The sequence below is a fragment of the Candoia aspera genome, chromosome 5 (genome assembly GCF_035149785.1).
Source record: "Candoia aspera isolate rCanAsp1 chromosome 5, rCanAsp1.hap2, whole genome shotgun sequence".
Taxonomy (NCBI): Eukaryota; Metazoa; Chordata; class Lepidosauria; order Squamata; family Boidae; genus Candoia; species Candoia aspera.
In genome coordinates this window covers 48400488-48423001 of record NC_086157.1, presented here as the reverse complement: position 1 = coordinate 48423001, position 22514 = coordinate 48400488, and the positions used below count along the sequence as shown (strand labels likewise).

General features: G+C 35.6%; 1 protein-coding gene across 2 annotated transcripts in view; it reads left to right on the top strand.

Moving 5' to 3' along the window:
* The window catches only part of RPS6KA3 (ribosomal protein S6 kinase A3), a 61598-nt gene that overhangs the window by 23955 nt on the left and 15129 nt on the right, over positions 1 to 22514 (top strand). The window contains exons 3-19 of one of the 2 annotated variants that reach the window (XM_063305166.1): positions 99 to 215; positions 1509 to 1590; positions 2749 to 2829; positions 5476 to 5555; positions 6019 to 6125; positions 6498 to 6535; positions 6710 to 6852; positions 8584 to 8654; positions 11013 to 11101; positions 11200 to 11264; positions 11345 to 11447; positions 11990 to 12114; positions 12916 to 13038; positions 13633 to 13722; positions 15450 to 15608; positions 16451 to 16612; positions 19774 to 19850. In XM_063305166.1, the coding sequence (XP_063161236.1) occupies positions 99 to 215; positions 1509 to 1590; positions 2749 to 2829; positions 5476 to 5555; positions 6019 to 6125; positions 6498 to 6535; positions 6710 to 6852; positions 8584 to 8654; positions 11013 to 11101; positions 11200 to 11264; positions 11345 to 11447; positions 11990 to 12114; positions 12916 to 13038; positions 13633 to 13722; positions 15450 to 15608; positions 16451 to 16612; positions 19774 to 19850 (1712 nt within the window). Of the gene's footprint in view, positions 1 to 98; positions 216 to 1508; positions 1591 to 2748; positions 2830 to 5475; positions 5556 to 6018; positions 6126 to 6497; positions 6536 to 6709; positions 6853 to 8583; positions 8655 to 11012; positions 11102 to 11199; positions 11265 to 11344; positions 11448 to 11989; positions 12115 to 12912; positions 13039 to 13632; positions 13723 to 15449; positions 15609 to 16450; positions 16613 to 19773; positions 19851 to 22514 lie in introns of both variants that reach the window. The other variant, XM_063305165.1, reaches the window with a different exon arrangement.

Genomic DNA, 22514 nt, shown 5'->3' with positions numbered 1-22514 from the left:
TTTACTATTATATAAAATCTCTTAATAAAAATTATTTTAAAAAATGACATGAATTCCATTCATTAAATTGAACCACTTATTTTTATTTTATTTTCTAGGAAGAAGGCAATATTAAAGAGATTGCAATAACATATCATGTCAAAGAAGGGCATGAAAAGGCAGATCCTTCACAATTTGAACTGCTTAAAGTACTAGGCCAGGGATCTTTTGGAAAGGTAAGAAAGATATTTTTGTCTGTAGAAGCTACCACAGTATTTGCCTCAGCCTGTACTAACCAGAATTCCCTAAATGAATATCTAGTTTTTAAATTCCACCTACCAAATCTTATCTATAAGTTCCTTAATTGTCTCCTAGTTTGCTATCCAAGCTCAATTTTGAATATCTAGGAATGATCGTTAGCAAATTATGAATGATGAACAGTATAAACTTAATACATTTCCTAAAATCATAGTGAATTTCCTCACAATTTTGCACTTAAATGATTGAATTAACATAAAACATGTATCATCAATAAAACTGTGCAGTACTTCGGATTCTAGTTCAGAGTGCTTTGGCTCATACAGGAGCATGAATATAGCATCCATCTGCAGCTCCTCAAAGCAGCCTCATCTTTTCCCAAGATCCAGCTGCTATATGATCATGGAAACAGATACCGCTGCTTTAAAAGTCACAGAGAAGGCTACTTTTGTGTTCCTACATCTTTCAAAGGACCTTTTCAGAATCTGATCCCAAGTACTAAATAGCCTAGCATTGAGGTAACAGGTGGCACCTTGTTTTAGACCAGAAACATATCAAACATTTGGAGAATTTTACATTTGAATAGTAGGTATGCATGCATAGGCATGTACAGGTAGTCCTCGACTTACGACCACAATTAGGACCAGAATTTCCGTCATAAGTCATTGTAGTCATAAGTTGAGTCACCACATGACCAGATCCAATTTTATGACCATTTTTATGGCAGTTAAGCAAATCACCATGGTTGTTAAGTGAACCTCAGGTTGTTAAGCACACCACCATGGCCATTAAGCGAATCAAGCTTCCCCAATGGAAATTTTTTGCTGGAAAATGGCAAAAAAGTTGCAAAATGCGATCACGTGACTGTGGGATGCTGCAACTGGTCATAAATGCGAGCCAGTTGCCAAGCACCCTAATGCAATCATGTGACCATGGGGTGGTGGTGCAACATTTTGCAATGCTCAGAAGTGCTTTACAGGCCATAAAGCACCCATTCAGAGACTGTTGTAACTTCAGACCATTGTTGAATGGTTGTAAGTCGAGACTTACCTGTAAAGACAGCTAGGAGCGGCTTTTGATGCTGGAAAAAGACTGGCTTTACTGTAACAATTCAGAAAGGGGTACTTCATAGACACTCCCATGCACTGTAAAACACATTCTTTAAAGCTTTGCAGATTCCTTCTTTTTATATCGTTGGCCAATTCACCTAATTTTTTATAATAAAATTGTTGTGTTTGCCATTAAAAAGGCTTTACTTGTGCTTGATACAGGTATTCCTTGTCAAAAAAATCTCAGGATCTGATGCCAAACAGCTGTATGCAATGAAAGTGCTAAAAAAAGCAACATTGAAAGGTAAATTATGCAACCTATAGATAACTTTAAAGAAATAATAGTCAGAAATATTTTTACAGCAAGCAACTAGTGGCTTTGGAATAAGAGGTTCATAATCTGCACACAGATTGTGGCTCTTATTGTTAAAAAAACAAGGTTAAAAGTGGTCTAAGAATTTAGTAGAATTAAAAGTAATTAAAATCAGTTTTCCTTTGTAAATATGACTTTTTAGTTCTTGTGGCATGAACAGTTTGAGATTTCAAAGCAATTTCTTTTTCTGATGTTGTTGCATAAGATTTATATACTATGAGAAGAGTTTAACCCCCTTTAAAAATTCATATATTTAAGGGACTTAAATTTAAAATGGAGAATGTAATTTTCAGTATTCATAAAGTCTAATGTAAGTGCTAGTGATTTAAGCTTTTTTAAAATGTTATTTGGGAAAATTCATTTTTGTGAATGGTATCAGTAATGTGTCACTTCTTAGTATATTACAAACCTGTTTGTAATATATAGTCCAGTGATCTAGTAAGAATCTGTATAACACAGTTTATAGATAGTGTTATAGTCTTTATTATCTTGATGGTGGATTTGCACATCATTAACAGTTCTTATGTCTGAATAATTTAGTTAGGCATCAGGAAAGAACAACTAAAATAAGGAAAAAACAAATCAAGAATTGTTCATGTGAGCCATAATTAACTTTTTTTGTCTGTAAGACTAAAACTTAGCTTTTGGGGCTTGCCCAAAAGATCGTGTTTAGAACAAGTTCCTGCCTAGCATGTTGTAAGAATGTCCCCTAGTTAAATTTATGAATACTAGGAATGTACATGAATAAAATAAGTATCTCCTTGATCTCCTTTTTGGATTTGTAATTCAGTGCTTCTGTGGAGAGGTTAGACTAGATTAGTTGATGGCCAGTCTTCTTGAACAATCCTGAAAAATACTTCTGACTATGCCACAACTTGTCTATCTACTAGCTATCTGAAATAGAGGTTGTCTGTTTTAACTATCAAGTATTATTTGATTGGCTAGCTAATACTAAAGGTTGCACTACCATATTTACTATATTTTTACATTACGTTGGCTCTGGAAAACATTTAGGCTGATATAACTAGATATATCAAAACAAGTCCAAATTCACTTAGTAGCTATTAATTTGAACTAAATGTTTTATAGTTCGTGATCGTGTTCGAACAAAAATGGAACGTGACATCTTAGTAGAAGTTAACCATCCTTTTATTGTCAAGTTACATTATGGTAAGTTTGATAAATTTCGCAAATCAATACAATATGGTTAGAATTCTGTGTTTACCCTTTCAGGTAGGCCAAGTCAAAAAACAGACACTGCTGAAGTTCCAAGAATGTTACTTTATTGTTGTAGAGTATAACCAGTTTGGTCTAGTGGTTAAGGCAACGGGCCAGAAACCAGGAGTCTGTGAGTTCTAGTCCCTCCTTAGGCATGAAAGCCGGCTGGGTGACCTTGGGCCAGTCCCTCTCCCTCGGCCCAACTCAACTCACAGGGTGGTGGTTGTGGGGAAAATAGGAGGAGGCAGGAGTATTTGTTATGTTGGCCGCCTTGAGGTATTTATAAAAATAATAAAGGTGGGATAGAAAATAAATAAATGAAAAATAAAATAAACAACAGAATTTTCAAACCCTGTCAAAGTTTCTTTCTGTCTTGTGTTATACTAAACAAAATCAAGGTGGTGTTATTTTAAGTTTCTTTCTCATGCTTCCTTCAATCTTTGTACTATGTAACCTTTTGCCAAGTTCTTCCTTAATGGCTCTTTCGTACCTTCCCCAAGGACAGGTCTATATAATCTGTATCTATAATGCATCAAAAATATGTGTCATCTTAGTAAGGAATATTGATCCTGACTAAAAATCAACAAATTGATTGACATTAAACAATCAGTCAAATAAATAAATGGATTCCAAAATCAGTCTAGAAACAGAAGGGCTGGGGTAATTAAACTCTGTGTGCCCAAGAGCCTGCCTCACTCATAGATATGAACTGCTTGAACTTGTCTGGCGTGTGGGTTGGCTGGCTGTGAATGTGAGAATTTGCAGTGTGTACATTCATAATAGCTTGTCTTCCTTAGATTGCAAATTTGTAGAATTTTTGAATATTTCAGTACTATTATAGAAACTTCTTACCTGCAACATATTGTCTGAAGAACTACTTAGCCTGTTAATACAGGGCAAAAAGTCGATTAAAACGTGGGAGAGATGTGAAGACTCAACAGTTTTAAATACTTTTGGGCACAAAACGAACTGTACACTCACACTGAAAGGGCAGTCAGCTGTTCATTATGACTTCATACTAATTTCAGCAAAGATTCTTATTTAGCCAAGCTATGTTATGGGGTTGAAGGACTTTAGCCGAGTCTGAGCCTAGCAGCCAAATTAAGCTGGGTAAAGTTGAGGTGCATAGATTTATTGTCAAATCCTTGTTCAAGAAACCTGGCACCCTCCTTTCTGATAGGGGAAAGCAGAGCTTTCCTACAGTGAGCTTCTGAGCATACTGAGGCATTGTGTGTAAACCTTTATGAAACTGACAATATGTTGCAATATATAGCTTAGTTTAGATCCGTTTGGTGTAGTGGCTAAGGCTTCAGGCTAGAAACCAGGAGACCATGAGCACAAAACCAGCTGGTAACCTTGGGCCAGTCACTTTCTCTTAGCCCTAGGAAGGAGGCAATGGCAAACCATTTCTGAAAAACCTTGCCGAGAAATCTGCAAGGACTTGTCCAGGCAGTCGCCAGGAGTCAAAAACTGACTTGAAGGCACAAAGTAAATAAATACAGCTTAGTTTAAATAGGTTCTGAAACACCTAAAGATGCTATATATCTCACTGAAACATTTTCTCTTGCTTTTCAAGCATGATAAAATATAGTATTATTACATTCATACCAAATAACCATGCAGATCAATGTGGCTTTAAAAAGTATTATTAATACTGCCTGATACATAGTGATAATCAAAGACTTGCCTCAGCACTATCGATTGACATGGAGATTGATATATAACATCCTGCTATTTCCAAGGTCTTGGTATGCCATCCCAATTCTGCCCAATTATATCAACTCATAAGGCTATGAAACAAAATAGACTCATCATGTAGAGCAGTATTGCTGTCCTTGCCAAGAACAGACCAATTTATTCCTTCTTGCCAAGATTAAATAACCAAATGTATGTTTTCCACCAGATATAATATGTTTCATAGAAGCATTTCTCTCTCTTCTCTCTGGCTGAGATCCAGCAACTTAACTTGGAGATGTTTTAATAGAGAAGAGCTTCCCTAGCATCTCTTCCAGATACACTAAAATCTACAATAAATGTTTAATTGCATTAACAGGCAAGGGCTTTAATTTTGTAGTGAACTTGAGCACTGGTCATTGATTTTATTGGATTATTTGAAAATCATAACATTTGATTTTCATATGGGAAGTGCTGGAGTTTAGCCATTTCATTTTAATACTTCCAAAAAATATTAATAACCAAGCATGTTAAAACAACAATTTTGTAATATGAATACCTCATATGACAAAGGAGCAGCTTCCCTGCAAGCCAGTTCTAAAAGCCATGATGCTTTTTACAGCCCTGCACTGGGAGGCCCTGTAGGCAGGCAGTGTTCAGTGTTCTCCAGCTAGGTAATTTTTGGGAAGGATTGAGAGGACAGCAGCAGCAGCAGCAGTAGTACAGCTAGTTACTTACTGGAGTACAGTAGCAGCCGTAACAAACATCAGCAGTAGGCACCAAAATTGATGGGTGCTAATGGTGGCTTGGCTATCTAGATGTGTCCTATGGAGTATAATATGAATAGTTAAACAGTCCCTCTCCATGGCTAGAGATATTGTATGACTTGACTTTACTGAAATCAATTGTTTGCTTTTCCCCCAGCTTTTCAAACAGAAGGGAAGCTATATCTTATTTTAGACTTTCTCAGGGGAGGCGATTTGTTTACACGCTTATCCAAAGAGGTAAGCAAGCTTTGTATTATAATTATGACTGAGAACCTTTTTAATAGAACTTTCATTTTAAAAATGTGCTTAAATATGTAGGATTTTTTCCAAATTTCTTAATTTTTGTATGTATCATTTAATATAACATTTCTTGTGCATTTCCTTGCTTTTTATTTTCTTATTATAGACGGATCATAAATATACTTTGAAATAACTTCTAACAGCTAATCATGATTATATATTAGTATGAATTTTAGATGCTTTGTGTTAATGCTTATTTAATAGCATTAAATAATGCTATTTATATATAAATGAGTTTATAAAATAGCATTAAATAATGCTATATATAGCGGCTTTTATAAACATATTTATACAGTATATCTAAACATCTGTATGCAACTTTTAATTTACTATGGTACATTTTAATTTGAAAAACTTGCTTACTGTTTTAGTTATGAAAATATTATGTTTTCCTTTGTAGGTCATGTTCACAGAGGATGATGTCAAATTTTACTTGGCTGAATTAGCACTTGCTTTAGACCATCTGCATAGTCTTGGAATAATATACAGAGATCTAAAACCAGAAAAGTAAGAGTTAGTTATTTCAAATTGGCTTCAACTAGCAGTGTCCATGGATTTGAGGTGAGGGAAAGGGTAATGACAACAGTGGTGTCATGTCATAAGCCCCTCCCCTTTCGTATATGTGTCATGGCATCATATGGACATACAAAAAGGGAAGAACTTATAGCACAACACTATCTTCATCTTTCTGATAAAAGCACCAAACTTTGCAAGCACCCATGTTTCATTTATAAATTTGATAAATTAATTTTATTTATTATTTATTTTAGAGAACTTATAGGCCACTCTAATCACAGCTGACTATGAGTAGCCTAGAAATAAATGTTTAATTGTCAATAAAATTTATATAACCAGTTTAAAACTTTATTTTCTTTATAGCATACTTCTTGATGAAGAAGGACATATTAAATTAACAGGTATGTAAGGACAAATCTACTTTCTATGAATGATTTGTAGACACCTAGCTTTTTACCTGATAAGAAGACAGAGTGATTGCAAAATATATGCTAAGAATCAATAGCCCACTTTAAAAAATAAGTAATTTTCTGATTAGAAATATTTCTGAATGTGTTGTACTTTTTTCCTTCCAGATTTTGGCTTAAGCAAAGAATCTATTGATCATGAGAAAAAGGCATACTCCTTCTGTGGAACAGTGGAATACATGGCCCCAGAAGTAGTTAATCGGCGAGGTCATATGCAGAGTGCAGACTGGTGGTCATTTGGTGTGCTAATGGTAAGTTTTTAACACATTGATGATAAAGTCTTTGGATCCCTGATAGTCAGCACCTTGTTTTAGTACATTTGACTTAGTAAGCTCTGTAAAAATAAGAGAAGGATCTTCATCTTAAGCCATATGTGAATGTCAAATACACATGCAGGTAATTAATTTATTTTGAACATATTATGCATATATACCAGGGACATAAACTGGCAGTGTAACTAATTGAGCTCATTATCTCACTTTTTAACAATTTCAGGTCAACCATAAATTTGGCACTATTTTTATTATTTTGTAAGTTAAAAAAAGTAACTTTAGGATCAACTAAATCCTGTCAATATGCATCAGTTGAATCAGGACAAAGGGAAATCATTCTAAACAGAATGAATTATAGGAATAGTATTACAAAAATAGTATTTATCATGTTTGTTATATCCATAATGAAATCTAAATGAAGTTGAAATGTTTAAACTATTTTAACACATAATTAAAATGTCCTTTTGAATTTTGATGAAGACTTTCAGTAGCATTTACTTGATCATCAAAAATTGCAAATAAAACAACTTTTTTGAGATTTTTAAAATGTGGTAATGCAAGATTTTTCACCATAGGTTTGCTTAAGTAATATAAATGTGTGTGTAGATTCTGAACTCCCCTGTACCAGCTCTTTACATGGTTAACATTACTTATATATTACAGAAAAAAAATAAGTGTTAGCTTTTACAAAAAAAATAATTATGCAGTTTATGAAAGAAAAGAGATTCTAACATGTTTTTGATCTGACTAGAATTTCATACCTTGGTGTACTTCTGTCACAAGTACATTAAAAGATGTGATGATTAGCATGGAGTAAGTGGAAGGGAAATATACTTTGCAACAACAGAAAATGGTTCAAGTACAGCTTTTTCATCTTACTTCTCAGAGAAATGATCTCAAATATCCAGCTATACTGAATTTTAGTTTTTACTTTCTAGTAATCAGTATTTGGGGTAATAGCTCCTAGATTTAAAATGATTTGAGATATCACCTAATAATCAAAAGAACTTATAAGCAATGTTTTTAAAGAACTTTCCAGAGGGGGGAAAAGAGTAATTGCAATGACCAAGAAAATTGGTAGCCACCTTAATTTTGTTTACCATTAGTGTTTATTCCTAAACCATTTTATTAGATATTTGAATTTCTTAAAGTATAAGAGCAGAAAAGAAAATACAAATATATTTTAGAACTGTTTCATTAAAAATGGAAATGTGCCAAAAGTTTTTGAGTTACAAACATCTCAATTCAAAGAAGGCACATTATAGCCTCACTGTATGTGTTCTTACATTAGAACAGCCTGTTATGAACTTATCAGAAATGGTTCAACTTCTGTTTCAAGGTTGGTCAACTTCTGATGGAATAGGATGTTTTAAGGTCAGAACATTTTGATCTTGAAGTCTGTTGCAATGTTATCTGTTTTTATTTTACAATTTCAAAAACAGAATGGAATTGAAAACCTGTACTTAAAAGTAAAACAAGTTCTAGGGAAATAATATCTTATATTTCAGGAATATAAACATATTAGAGGCATAAAATATAGGTGAGTTAGGCCCTTGAGAATTTAAGCTGTTATTAGAGAAAATTGCGTGTAAAGTTCCTAATTAACATGTGCATTTATAGAGGAAAAAATGAAAAAGCTCTGTTCTGCTAAGTAATCGAAGTTTTCTCCATATCTTTTAATATAATTGATGTAAGTTTTACTCTATACAGTTTGAAATGCTCACTGGTACTCTACCTTTCCAAGGAAAAGACAGAAAAGAAACCATGACTATGATTCTGAAGTGAGTACACTCTTATTTATATGTCTCAGTCAGATATTCCACTGGGGTGTCCTCTGGGTTATAATAACTAATGTCCACTCTTTCCTCATTTTGAAAGGTACTAATATATCCTAAATACATATTTCAGATGTCCTGCCTTCTCCATCGGAAGAGTAAAGACAGTCAATCCAGTGCTTTATGATTTGACATAACTATCTAGCCCTTTTAACTCACCAAATGTAACATGCTATATTCTATCTCTTGTTCATGTTGTTGTCTTCAAAACACTGCTGGTTTAATCCAACCTTGAAGAATTTTCTCACGTATTCAGTTTGTTAACACTGAATAGGTAAGAAACAAGGGTTTTTTTCAGTGCTTATTCCTACAACCTCTCCTGATTCTTACATACCAACCTAACTCTAAAATATACCTGATCATTTGATAAATCTGTATTTGACTTCTAATTTTTGCTCAATATATGGTAACTTATATGATATATGTATACACACACCATCTTGTTGACTCCTGGTGACTGCCTGGATAAATCATGCAGTTGTCTTGGCGACATTTTTTCAAAGCACCTGCATGGTATGCAAGATAAAGTATGCTCTATGTTCAGTTGCAAGTTATATATAAATCAACAAAGAGAATGTTATTTTTAACAGATATCCTAGCAGGGCATGGTCCAACCACAAATAAAACCTAAATAGCAGTTAAAATTACACAAAAGCAATAAAATCAATTATACTGCATGGTATAATCACAATAAAAATAGCACTTACACAATTATAAAATTCTACACCTGCTGGCCATCTTACTTTATTAATAAGATGTACAGAAAAACAGCCCTACTAACATTCTCAGCATTGGCTCATAACCACATCTGCCAATTGGCTTTATTAAATACAAAGGTTTTCAAATCTTTCTTAAATGCATCCTATGGATGCATGTAGCCAGAGTAGGAGGGAAGAAAATTTCCTAATAATGGACTCAGGTTTTGAATCATATGCAAATAAGGTGTAGCAACATGCAGAAAGGTAATAGAAGAAAGCCGCTGTACCTCTGACTGTATTGTCTAAACAAGATCCTACCAAGACAGGAACTGGGAGGGGTGGTGAGCAAGGCTAACCGCAGAGCCTTAAACACTACCATCAAGAGCTTAAATTGGGCTTTCTTCTTAATAGGGGACCAGTTTAAGACTCTGAGGTAGGTGGAAATATAGGAAAAATTAGAGAGTTCCAGAATAATGTGTACTGAAACTTCTGAACTGATGTCAGAGAGAACAAAAGCTTGTAGACTGTTGTAGTAGTCCAGACAAGAGACCACCAGAGCCTGAACTTAGAAATGTCAGTAGATGGAAACTGTTGGATTTGGCTGAAGTTCAGTAATTGAAAAAGACTTGCTCTCACAGTTGCTGCTAAAAGTGGCCAGAAGGGGAGCACATTATCATCAAATGGCAAAAGACTAAAGCAAGTAGATAAAATACAAAGTGTGTGCACTTTGCTAGACCATTTAGTAAATATGGGAGAATGATGGAGAAATTTTAACTTGTGCAAATGCTGAGAGAAGGATAATGGATAGTATGAGATAAGGAATGAAGTGAAAATGCTGTGTGTAAGAGCGTGTTTCTGTTCACATTATATGAAAGAGGTAGATCAGGAGAAACAAAATAAGTCAAATGCAGTGCAAACAACGTATTTAAGGAATATAATGTGGGAAAAAAGACGAGAGGGACAAGAATGAGCAGATGCTGAATGAATGAATACAAAACTTAATAATAAATTTTTATTTAAAAAACAAAAACATTGCTAAAGTAAATGTTTGAAGTTGTTTATGAATGTGGTGGAAACAAGGATAGAAAAGCATGAAGTGTAGTGAGTGATATAAATTTGATGTAGCTGTATTTCTTGTTTTCATATTTCATGCCTTTAATTTCTTTAGCTTACTATTTCTTACTCCCTTTCTGTGCTTTGTATGATGTGGCTTAGTTGTGCTCACAAGATGGGCAGCCATATAAATTGATTAATGCTGCCATTTTATGGCTTGCTATGAGGCTTTCAACTATTTATTTTCGGACAATAGGCAGCATCCAATATCAGAACAGCAGAAATTTCCTCACCATGTTGTCTTTCACTCTTCTTACGTCTCTCATTCCCCTCTCCCAGTCTGCTGTGGAAGATCCTTGAACCATCCCAACCTGACCTGAAGCTCATATGATGACAGGCTTCAGAACAGTGAAAAATCATTCCAGTCAGTGATAGAAACAGTGAATATTAATACCAATTATTTAACCTCCAGACAATACTGTATACTAAAACAGGTGAATGTGGAATGGTACTGTTTACGTCCATACACTATCAATATGTTTTTCTTTTACAGAGCCAAACTTGGAATGCCCCAATTTTTAAGTCCTGAAGCTCAGAGTCTTCTTCGAATGCTTTTCAAGAGAAATCCTGCAAATAGATTAGGTAGAATATTAAATAGTTATCTAAATAAGGTTTCAACGATAAATTAAATAGTCCTCTAAGGTTGTTTTGCTACTGTTTTCATTAATAACCTCTAATAGGAGCAGGTCCTGATGGAGTTGAGGAAATTAAGAGGCATCCATTTTTTGCCACAATAGACTGGAACGTAAGTACACAAATTACTAAAAGCATTATTATAAGAAATACATTTAATATATATTTGTAATGTGTTAAAATTTGTTTTAGAAATTGTACAGAAGAGAAATTAATCCACCATTTAAACCTGCAACTGGTAGACCTGAAGACACTTTTTATTTTGATCCTGAATTTACAGCAAAAACACCAAAAGGTAAGATATATACTATGTCAAGGAAGCTTTTGTTCTTTAGCATATGCATGATTTCAAATTTTCTCTATGCCACAAAGATGTACTAAGTTTTTTTTAAAAAACTTTGCCATAGTGTTCATGCTATCATATGCAGTTCTTACATATAGAAAGAAATTGATAACCTTGGCTTTGTAATTTCCCTTCCATGATTTTATGTTAAATGTGAGATATTTCTCCTTGTATCATCAGCCATCAAGTTTAAATGTATCATCAGCCATCAAGTTTTTTTGCAGAAGCTATGTTTTGTATACTGCAATTTGGCCAGATTTTGGAATTTATTTTCTTGGAAGTCCCATCTCTCTCTCTTGCTATTAGCCTTCCAGAAAGACATGGTTATTCCGTCAGATATTTCACCTATCAGCCAAATTTTAATTTTCCATGTTTGAAATTTATTGCACTTTATTTTCAACATCTCTGTTGCTGTTATAGCTTATTTTTTATTGTGAACTGCCTTAAATATTTACAAAACTTATTAACCATACTTATCAATATGTTCTTTTCAGATTCACCTGGTATTCCACCAAGTGCTAATGCTCACCAACTTTTCCGGGGTTTCAGTTTTGTAGCTATTGCATCAGATGATGAAAATCAAGCAATGCAGACATCTGGTGGGCATTCAATTGTTCAGGTGAATGTTCTTAATGAAGAACTTTTAGATTGGCTGTTATCGAGGCCAATATTCACAGAACAAATATCAGTTGTGTAGTTTTGAATGCTATTTGCACAGCTGACTTGAACAGTTATTTGCACAGCTGACTTGAACAGTAAAAACTATGCAGCAACCTAGTTTGATAAAATGATGTTCTGTGGATATGATTTTTTCAATGTTGATCATAGCTTACAAAATCTCAAGCATGAAAGAAACATAAAAGCCCTAATCATTTCCACACTAGTGCCTTCTAAAGTTATCCAGCCATCATTATGCCAAAATAATAGCAGTGAGGAGTTGCTTTGCATCATTTCCACAACAGCTGAGTGATGCTGTGAAGATGCTCTAAGTCACTAGTGGGGAATTGCTTTTAGCATCTCAGTCATTCCCTGGCAAAACAAACCAAGACTCACACTACTTCTACCTTTTTTACTCTGTGGATATATGTTGATTCAAATTCATTTAAATCATTTATAAATGTTCATTATAGACATATGTTTTGCCCTGCTGTTTTTTATCAGAACATTTAGCCACTTTTTTGTTATGGTTAACATCACTTCGTTCAACGTTTTGTCATAAAATTTATCATTTATCTCCTGGTATGTATTTCAGCACTATTTAGTATGCCTGAACATGAGCATTCCAGCAACAAAATAAAAGTTAGATTCATTTTATTTTAAATTCACTACAAAATTACTTGTGAATATACTGTACATTTAAGGTATTTTAATACAAAGAGCTAAGAGAACTTATTAATTAATAATGTTATTTTGGTAGCAGTTGCACAGGAACAGCATTCAGTTTACTGACGGATATGAAGTCAAACAAGATATAGGAGTTGGATCCTATTCTGTTTGCAAGAGATGTATACATAAAACCACAAATATGGAGTATGCTGTAAAGGTAATCCCTGTCAGACTGTATCAGAAATAGTATTATTGGTTGTGTTTTTGTTTAGGTGGTTATTATGGGTTGGGTTAAGGAGGTTGTAAGAATATTTGAAGTTTTAACCCTAAGAATAATGATAGTTAGGAGCTTAGGGGTTTCTGTAGATGAAAGATTTTGAGGGTCAGAAGTAAAAAACTGTAAAAATAAAATGAAGTTCTTTAAACTTTTTTTTTTTTTTTTTTTTTGGTGACTTCAAGTCAGTTTTTGACTCATGGCAACTGCCTGGACAAGTCCCTGCAGTTTTCTTGACAAGATTTCAGAAGTAGTTTGCCATTGCCTGCTTGCTAGGGCTGAGAGAGAGTGACTGGTCCAAGGTCACCCAGCTGGCTTCAAGCCTAAGGCGAGACTAGAATGCACACTGTTCAGGTTTCGAGCCTGTTGCCTTAACCACTACACCAAAGGCTCTCTTTAAACTTAGGAGGAAACAATTGTTTTAAAGCTGGTTGTTCTTATCAAAATTTTATTTATTTATTTATTTATTTTTGTGAAAGACCTAAAATGTTAGTTGTTAATATAAAATTGTTGATCCATATATATTTGCTCCTTTAGATTATAGACAAGAGTAAGAGAGACCCCACAGAAGAAATAGAAATATTGCTACGATATGGACAGCATCCAAATATTATTACTCTCAAAGATGTGAGTAGATAATATAAGCATCTTCACTGTAATTCTGTCCTAACAGCCAGGAAACACGCTGAGACAAGGAACTGGTCTCTAATGTTTATTGCTAGTACATAACAGGAATCCTAACAAACCGAAGAAGCGTGGGAAAAACCCAGCCATATAAACCCCAAAGGTTAAGGTGGTCCCGATCTGTGTCTCTTTGAATGGCTGACCAATTCCTCAGTGCTACGCATGCGCTTGACAGTCTGGATGGGAGCCCCCTGCTCGCCATCCTTACTCATGACAAATTCAGTCATCAATATCAATGTGTTTTTTACATTATGTTAGCTATCAGGTCAGAAAAGTTGCTAATTTTCTCCAGCATACTATATATATATCCCACCTTTATTATTTTTATAAATATCTCAAAGTGGCGAACATACCTAATACTCCTCCTTCCTCCTGTTTTCCCCACAACCACCACCCTGTGAGGTGAGTTGGGCTGGGAGAGAGTGACTGGCCCAAGGTCACCCAGCCGGCTTTCACACCTAAGGCGGGACTAGAACTCACAGTCTCCTGGTTTCTAGCTGATGCCTTAACCACTAGACCATATCCTGGCCCATCTCTGGAGCTGTGAACTGCAAACCTTTTTGACCCCAAATACTTTGGCAGGCTGTTTATTTAGCAGACATAGGTCAAAAAAGGTGGACTGTTTCCTTGGCTGACAGAAGCACAGATCAGGGAATGAAATGATCAATCTTAGTAAATAGGCTCACGATCGTCAGTATGGTTATATGATCATACTGTAGCATATTGATGGATTTGTAATAAAATCAATGAGGATGGCTTTCTAAGGACCCAAGGTAGTGAGTAGTGGCATCAATAGACTGACAGGTTTGCCAAGCATATCCATGGTTCTTACACAAGTGGGACAGCCTAGGACATACTGGCAGATCTCTGCACTTCTGTCCCCCAGAGTTCCCCAGGAATAGGATGTATAGTTACAGTCTTGCATAGACCATAAACGACACGTTATGGTGCTCCAACAACAACAAAGCAAAACACCCCTAAAAATATTACAGGTAAATATTTAGTTTCTGACTTCCTCCTCCTTTGTACTCCTACCAATTTTTCAGCACCTGCTGGCGTAAGCTTTGGAAACTGTACTCTAAAATGTTTGTATTTACCTTGCTGCATTTTATGTATGCACAAACAGAAAGTACATTTAAAACACAGATGCAAACCTTTTTTGGCAGAAATGGATGCTAAAGGTATGGAATTCAGTTCTTCCTGAGAAATTAAAGCTTTAAAATAAGTAAACAAATATGTATCGCATGCATAAATGTGGATACCTGAACTCTTTTATTTTTCATTCATTATACTGTATACTGGGAGGATCTCTTTCCACTCAGCTATCATTTTGGAAGACATTATTTTAAAATGACTTTTCACATTATTGATTGAACTATCAAACTTTGTTGTTTATTTTTCTCCTTCCTTCTGTGTTTGTATAATATTTTATGTAATGATTTGGTCTTATTTCAATTTTAGTGACTTTTTTAACTGAGTTATTAATTCTTTATCTTGGGATATTTTCTGGGTTCTTCAGATATCATACAGTCTTTCAGGTGGTGATTGCCAGTTTTTTAAAGAGTATTTTGGGGTTGATCCAGCAGGTTCCATTTCCTTTGTGAAATAATTTTGTATATTACTTTCAGTTGCATGATATGATTGAATATTTAAATGATGTTAATTTTCAGGTATATGATGATGGAAAATATGTGTATCTGGTAACAGAACTCATGAAAGGTGGAGAACTGCTAGACAAAATCCTTAGGCAAAAATTTTTTTCTGAAAGAGAAGCTAGTGCTGTCTTGTTGACAATTACAAAAACTGTTGAATACCTTCATGCACAAGGGGTAAGTCTATTTTTGTCAGGTATCTGTTTTTAAAATCATCATCTGTCAGGCTCTTTGGCATCTGCCTCAAACTGAAGTTGATTATCTTCTAAGAAGAATTCTCACAAAGTCTCTCAACAAGATTTATTGAGAAGAAAGGGATGGGATTACAAGAACTCCAGCAACTGAACTGTTTCCCATCTAAAACCAATGTGTATCAAAGAAGGGCAGAGGCAACTTTATTCTTTTTTCTTTGCTTTCCTGCAAATCTGCAAACTGGCAGGTGTTTTCAATGGTCATGAAGGAGCCTGCAGCTGAGTTTTATGCAGTGGTCTCCTATACTGTAGTACCTTTATCAGTTTAGGAATGAACCATTAGGTTTTTTTAATTCATTTCTCTGATAAAATAGGTGTATTCTTTCATCATTTCTGCTGTATCCACTGGAAAGTTGCTTTCCTATCCCTCCCTGATGCCTTTCATGTATTCTCTAGGCATATGGTAATCAGCTGTAATTTGTGAAAAATTTCCAAACTAATGGAAATTCTATAGAATACTTGCAGATCTATGTGAAAAGATTGCACCTGCTAAAATTAAAAATTAATATGTCTAAGTTGAAAAGATAAAAGATGAAAACAAAAGTCAAATTAATTATGCATATTAAGTATTTGAAAAAATGAATGGTCATGTTGGCATGCACAGAACCTGAAAATAGGACCACTCAAACTAACTAAAGGGAACTGATATTGGAAACATCCCTTTGAACACTTTTTAAATATAAAAATAAACAAGAATGTAAGTAAGGTAGTATTCTATGCCTTTAATAGAAATCATGGTAATTTTTCTTTCATTTTGTTTTTCTTAAGGTTGTACACAGAGATTTGAAACCTAGTAATATCCTATATGTTGATGAATCTGGCAATCCAGAATCTATTCGAATTTGTGATTTTGGATTTGCAAAGCAGCTGAGAGCAGAAAATGGCCTCTTAATGACACCCTGTTATACAGCAAATTTTGTTGCTCCAGAGGTAAAATACTGTTTACTTGTCCTTCCTTCCTTCCTTTGGAGGAAAAAGCATGCAATCTGGTGATTCCTTTTTTTCCCTCTTTTCTTTAAATAAATTTAGTAATTTAACTTAGAAAAATACAAAATATAGACAAATACACTAAAAACAAAACTAAATGAAACAATCCTTAAACTTAAAAACATATGATAGAAACCAGAAAAAGAAAAGAGAAGGGAAATAAAACCAAACTAAAAACATCAATGTAGTGTTGAATTATATACCAAAGTTTTGGAATCTGACTGTTTATATCATTGGGCTAAAAGAATTGTATTGAGAAATTGGAAAAGTGATATTGTTCCAGATGTTAAAGGAATGGCTTTTGGAAATATGTAACTTATCAAAGGCTTTTTCTGCATCTAAAGATACTAGTATAGTAGAATCCATTCTATACTTGGCTACATCCAATATGTCAATTAATAAACATATACTGTCTGATGCCTGATGATTTTTTGTAAACCCCTATTTGGAAGGGTGAATTATATGTGGTAAAACCTTCTGCAACCATCTAGCCAGCATAATAGTTAAGATCTTAGTATCCACTTTGATTAATGAAATAGGCCTATAACTAGCACAAAATTTAAGATCTTTACCTCATTTTAAAATCACTCTTACATATGCCCCATAAAACAATGATGGCAATTTAACATCCTGAAAAGATTCATTATTCACATACAAAAGGGTAGGACACAGCAAATCTGCAAATGCCTTGTACCATTCCCCTGAAAAGCCATCCAGGCCACAAGCATTACCATTTTGCAACAACTGTTCAGAATACAGTAGTTCCTGAAGTGACAGGGGAGCTTTCCACAAATATTTTCTGATGATATAAACTAAATATCCACCTGACCCAAAAGTTGATCAGCTTCATATTGGTCCCCCTTATTATCCAAAATATATTGATTTATAGAAAAGAAAAAAAAACTAACTATTAATGGCTTCAGAATCAAACACAATCTGGCCATCCTCAATGACTATTTAAAAATTCAGCTCTGTTAATTTTGTTGCTTCAAACAATGTACCAGCAACTTACTGGCTTTTTCACCAGACTCCCAATACTTCATTCAATGAAATTCTACCTTAATTAGCATAAAAATCTCCTAACTGTAGTTTAGCTAACAGAAATGCTTTATAGGCCTGCTCTGTGGACTCTTTTATATAATCTTACAACTTCTCTTTAACCAGAATTTCTAACTGTTGGTGCAGAAGTTTTTTTTTTCACTTTCTCGTAGAAACATAAGCTATACAGTAGTCCTCACTTGGTGGCCACTCATTTAGCAACCATTTGAAGTTGCAATGGCACTGAATGAGTGGCACTTAGGACTGGTCCTCCAAGTTCTGACCATCGCACCACCACCCCGGTCACATGGTCATGATCTGGACACTTGGCAGCCAGCTTGCACTTAAGATGGTTGCAACCCCACAGTCACGTGACTGCCATTTGCAACCTTCCCTGATAGCTTCCCACAAGCAAAGTAATTGGGGAAGCCAGCAGGGAAGGTCACAAGTCACTTCGGTAAGTCTCCCCTACCCAGCAGCAGCCACCCCCAGGCCCGAAATTGCTCGCGCACCACTACAGCCAGCCACACACCCTACCCCACCCAGCAGCCTCCTCCGGACCTGGAATCGCTTGTGCATGCTGCTGCAGCCAACCCCAGGCTCAAAATCACTTGTGTGCGCTGTTTCAGCTGCCTGCACACCCTCCCCCACCCAGCAGCAGCCACTCCCAGGCTCAAAATCACTCATACATGCTACTGCAGCCACCTGCACACCCTCCCTCACCTGGCAGCAGCCACTTACCTGCCTGTTGGCCTGCTTGCAAACCACCTGGGACTTGCAACTTCCTTCTGGCTTCCCCACTGACTTTGGTTGTTGGAAGCTGCCAGGAAGTTGCAAGGAGGTCCCCACTTAATCCACAATCCTCGCTTAACAACAGCAATGGGGACTGTTGGGATTGCATCACTTAGCGATGGAAATTCCAGCCCCAATTACCATCCTTAAGCGAGGACTACCTATCATATAACCTCACATACAAGCCTTATAATTCATTCATCTCATGTAGTTACATATTCTTATCCACTATGCCAATGTCTTTACAAACGTTAGCCATCTCAGAAAATAATTTGCCATTATTAGCCTTTGTAGGGTTACACATTGCAATTTATCTATCACCTGAGGAGTTGATTAATCTTGAGAAGGACTCTCAGCCCCCGATTGAATTATATCAGAAGGCACAAGAGGTGTTTCAGTTTGAATAACAAGAATCTTAGTAGTGGGAACTATGTCATCTTGAGGTTTGAATATCAAAGCTAACTGTTCAGTGGAAGAGGGGTTGGGAATTTTCTCTGTGACTTTTTCGCCTTCATTTTACAAGGCATAATTAAAACTTTTCAAAGATTACAAAAAACCACTTAGTTAAGTCAAAACAAAACTGTAAAAAAGGCTCAAGAAATACCACTCTGACTAAAGTAGTTCGAATGAAGGAGAGGGAAGTGGTCAAACAGGCAGCTACTTCCCTCTCCTTCATTCGAACTACATGCCACTGGAAGTCTGCAGTTGGGTAATTCCTACCAAGACCATTTAAGGTAACTTCTTAATCCTACATATGGAACTATACATGCATTGGCCAAGCCTCAAAGTTCATGGAACATTCCTACCTTTTCCTTTTTAAAAAATTTGAGGCTGCTGGTCATACACCAAAGAAACCAAGAAATTGGATATGTGGTTTTCTACTTCTCCTTGAATTACATGAGATGTAACTATATGAGCTGAATAAATTACATGAGGTGGAGAAATAACTCTGCAAATGAATTTATCTAAACTATTTCTTGTTTCATTTTGGTAGTACTATATTGATTACCCATTATTTATGTGAATGATTTATTTCTGTTTCTGTTTTCTTTCTTTGCTCCTATAGTGGTTGTGCAATGAAGTTTAAACATTTTTACTGCAGTGACAGAGCTTAAATTGATTTAATAATTCAAATATTGTTTATTACATTTGTACTGCATAATTTGTAATGGATAAGGCAACCGGTTTCTCAGTGATTTTGTAGTAAAAGTAATATTTACAGTTATGATAATTGATTTTTCTGTAGAATTTAATTAATAATATGCTTTCCATAGGTGTTAAAAAGGCAAGGGTATGATGTGGCATGTGACATATGGAGCCTTGGTGTCCTTCTATATACAATGTTGACTGGGTATGTTTGTATCAACTTATTTTGTCCTGTATTAATATATAAAAGTAAATCAGAGTTCTTGTAAGTAAGAGCATTTTTAGAACAACTGTATGCCACAGGAACATTACTTACATACACATATCAACCTGTCCTTTGTTAGCATCTGCTTGTGTTCTCTTCTTATATTCCAGTCTACCATACTTTCATATTACTGCACTTTTCACATCCCAGTTGTTTACACCTGCAGACTTATGTTTTCCTAGCATCTGTCTGAGACACAAATATTCTCCTGTGTTAGGCTGTGTTAAGCTCTCGCTATTATCTTCTCATGTTTCTTAAACTTGGTACTAGTTTCTAAATGGTATCCCTTTAGGTTTACTATTGCAGAGTTGTTTAGGCAATCTGTTTATTGGTGTACCATTTGCTCCTCCTGCTCCACTTCAGTAGTTACCACAGATGTCTTCCCAACTGACCTGGAAGTCCTCTGCTAATCTCTGCAGATTCCCAGAACTTTGTCTCCAGTAGTGAGAGTAGTATCACATCTGTGTGTTAGCTTTGTTGGCAGTGTACAAGAGACTCTCTGCCTTTATGGTCATGCTCAAGCCTAGACTTACGTACATTGTAACAGACAATCCTATTATAATCTGTACACCAACAAACAATAGAACCAGATGACATCCTTCTCATTCTGCCTTATTCTACATCTCTGAGACTAATGTGTGGATTCAGGGATTCAGTGTGACACTTTTTTTTTTGACAGGCCACCTTTTCTATATACTCTCACTGATCCAATTGCTGAACTGAGTTACAGCAGTAAACATCAAGTACAGTTCCAAGATTCGTAACACTACAACAGACCCTCCAGTCATGATTTACCCACCGTCCTCTGTCCTATGCAATGGAATGTTTGGCTTCTGTCCTGTCAGTTGTATGTCTGCTTGGCTTTTGGGGTGAACTATCCTATTCACCTTCCTTCAATCGACTATCTGGAGGATACAGTCCTAATAGTACATATAGCATAGGTATTCCTTATAGCAAGGGAGCTGTAAACTAAAATATCTCTTATTTGCAGATAAGACAAAAGTACTTTGATCCCATTTACTGTGACACTTCTGGGATTTTCACTTTTTTTTCCTGCGGAAGGATTGGAATTTGTCTTCCCCCTTTCTGCAGGACTACTTTGCTACTATCTCAGCCTATACTGATGGCATCCCAATTTTCTGTGTTGCATGAATAACACCAATTTTCTCACATACCTTAGTTAAAATTATCCTGGAGCACTTCATACAGGGTTGGAGGGTGTATTTTTTGTATGAATATGTTTATTTTTAGGCCTGGTTATGTTGATGAAACCCAGTTAGAGCTGATGGCTACATGTTTGTTTCAGCTGCCTTTATGAAAGACACCTTTCTGGGAGCTATATCTTTTGTGAGGCATGCAGGATTTTCTGAGACTTACAAGCCTTCCTACCTGATTCTCCATATGGATAAATTTATTCAGCATTCTAGTGTTGCTTTTTTTAAAGTATGTTTCAAAACACTATAATGCCTATTTTCTTCCCAAGTCCATCAATACCTCTGTAGTTCTGTACTTAGCGACACATTCTCAGCATATGTAGATATTGTCCTCCTGTCTGCACCAAGTAGCCTGTTTCAAAGAGATCATCTCTCCTACTCCTTTATGGACCTCACTTAGCAGGACAGTCAAAATAAATCACCACAACAATGTGGCTGCACTGCAGATGGGCAAAGCAGCCTTGTCATTGACTGGTAAAGGATATTTGACTAGGCCAGTTGCTATATAGATGGTTGTCCTGCAGAGCCTTTGTTCGTTTAATAGATTTATATCCTACCTTTCATCCAGATGCTCAGGGCATCAAATAATAGTGTTCCCTCCAACTGTTCTACCTATACAAACCTGTGAAGAGAGTGAGAGAGAGTAGCTGGCCTAAAGTCACCCAGAGAGTTTCCATGACTAAGGCTAAGGATAACCTAGAACACCTTAATCGCTGCACTATGGATACAACCACTGATGTTCATTAGGGATTACCAATTGTATCTTTGAGTACAACAGGAGGCAGACTTTGGTAAAGCAGTGCTGTCAGCCATCATTTAGTAACCATCTGCCTGCTTCAGATAAATGCTACTACTCATTCGTGTAAAACCATGAAGACCGCAGGGAACAACAGATTATTTGACTTTAACTATGATACCTCAAATGATCATGCAGCTTTTTCTTTTAATCTGTATTGAGTTTTAAGTATCAGGAACAAAAGGGTGAGTAGGAACTGCACCAAGAATATGTGAGTAAATGGAGAGGGACCTCCAACAAAATTCTTGATCTCTGGAAGGTTCTGAACAAGTTTTGTGTATAAAGTCCAATTGTGTTAATTCACAGGTGACTACTCGAAGAATCAAAATTATTGGTAAATAGCCAAGTATATTTACAATATCTGTAATTCTGCTTGGACACATAATCAAGAGTTCCTTCACAGGCTGTACTACAGTGAAAAATAGGTTATATAAACCTCAGATTCATTCTATTCTTGCCTTAACATTTCTGTTAGCAAATACTCTTCTGTTAGGTTCTAGGTCACCTATTAAGTTAAATATGTAGAAATCATTGCTTCTGTGTTGCAGATACACATGTTAACTCTTCGGTCTATACTTCATACATGTTTTTTAA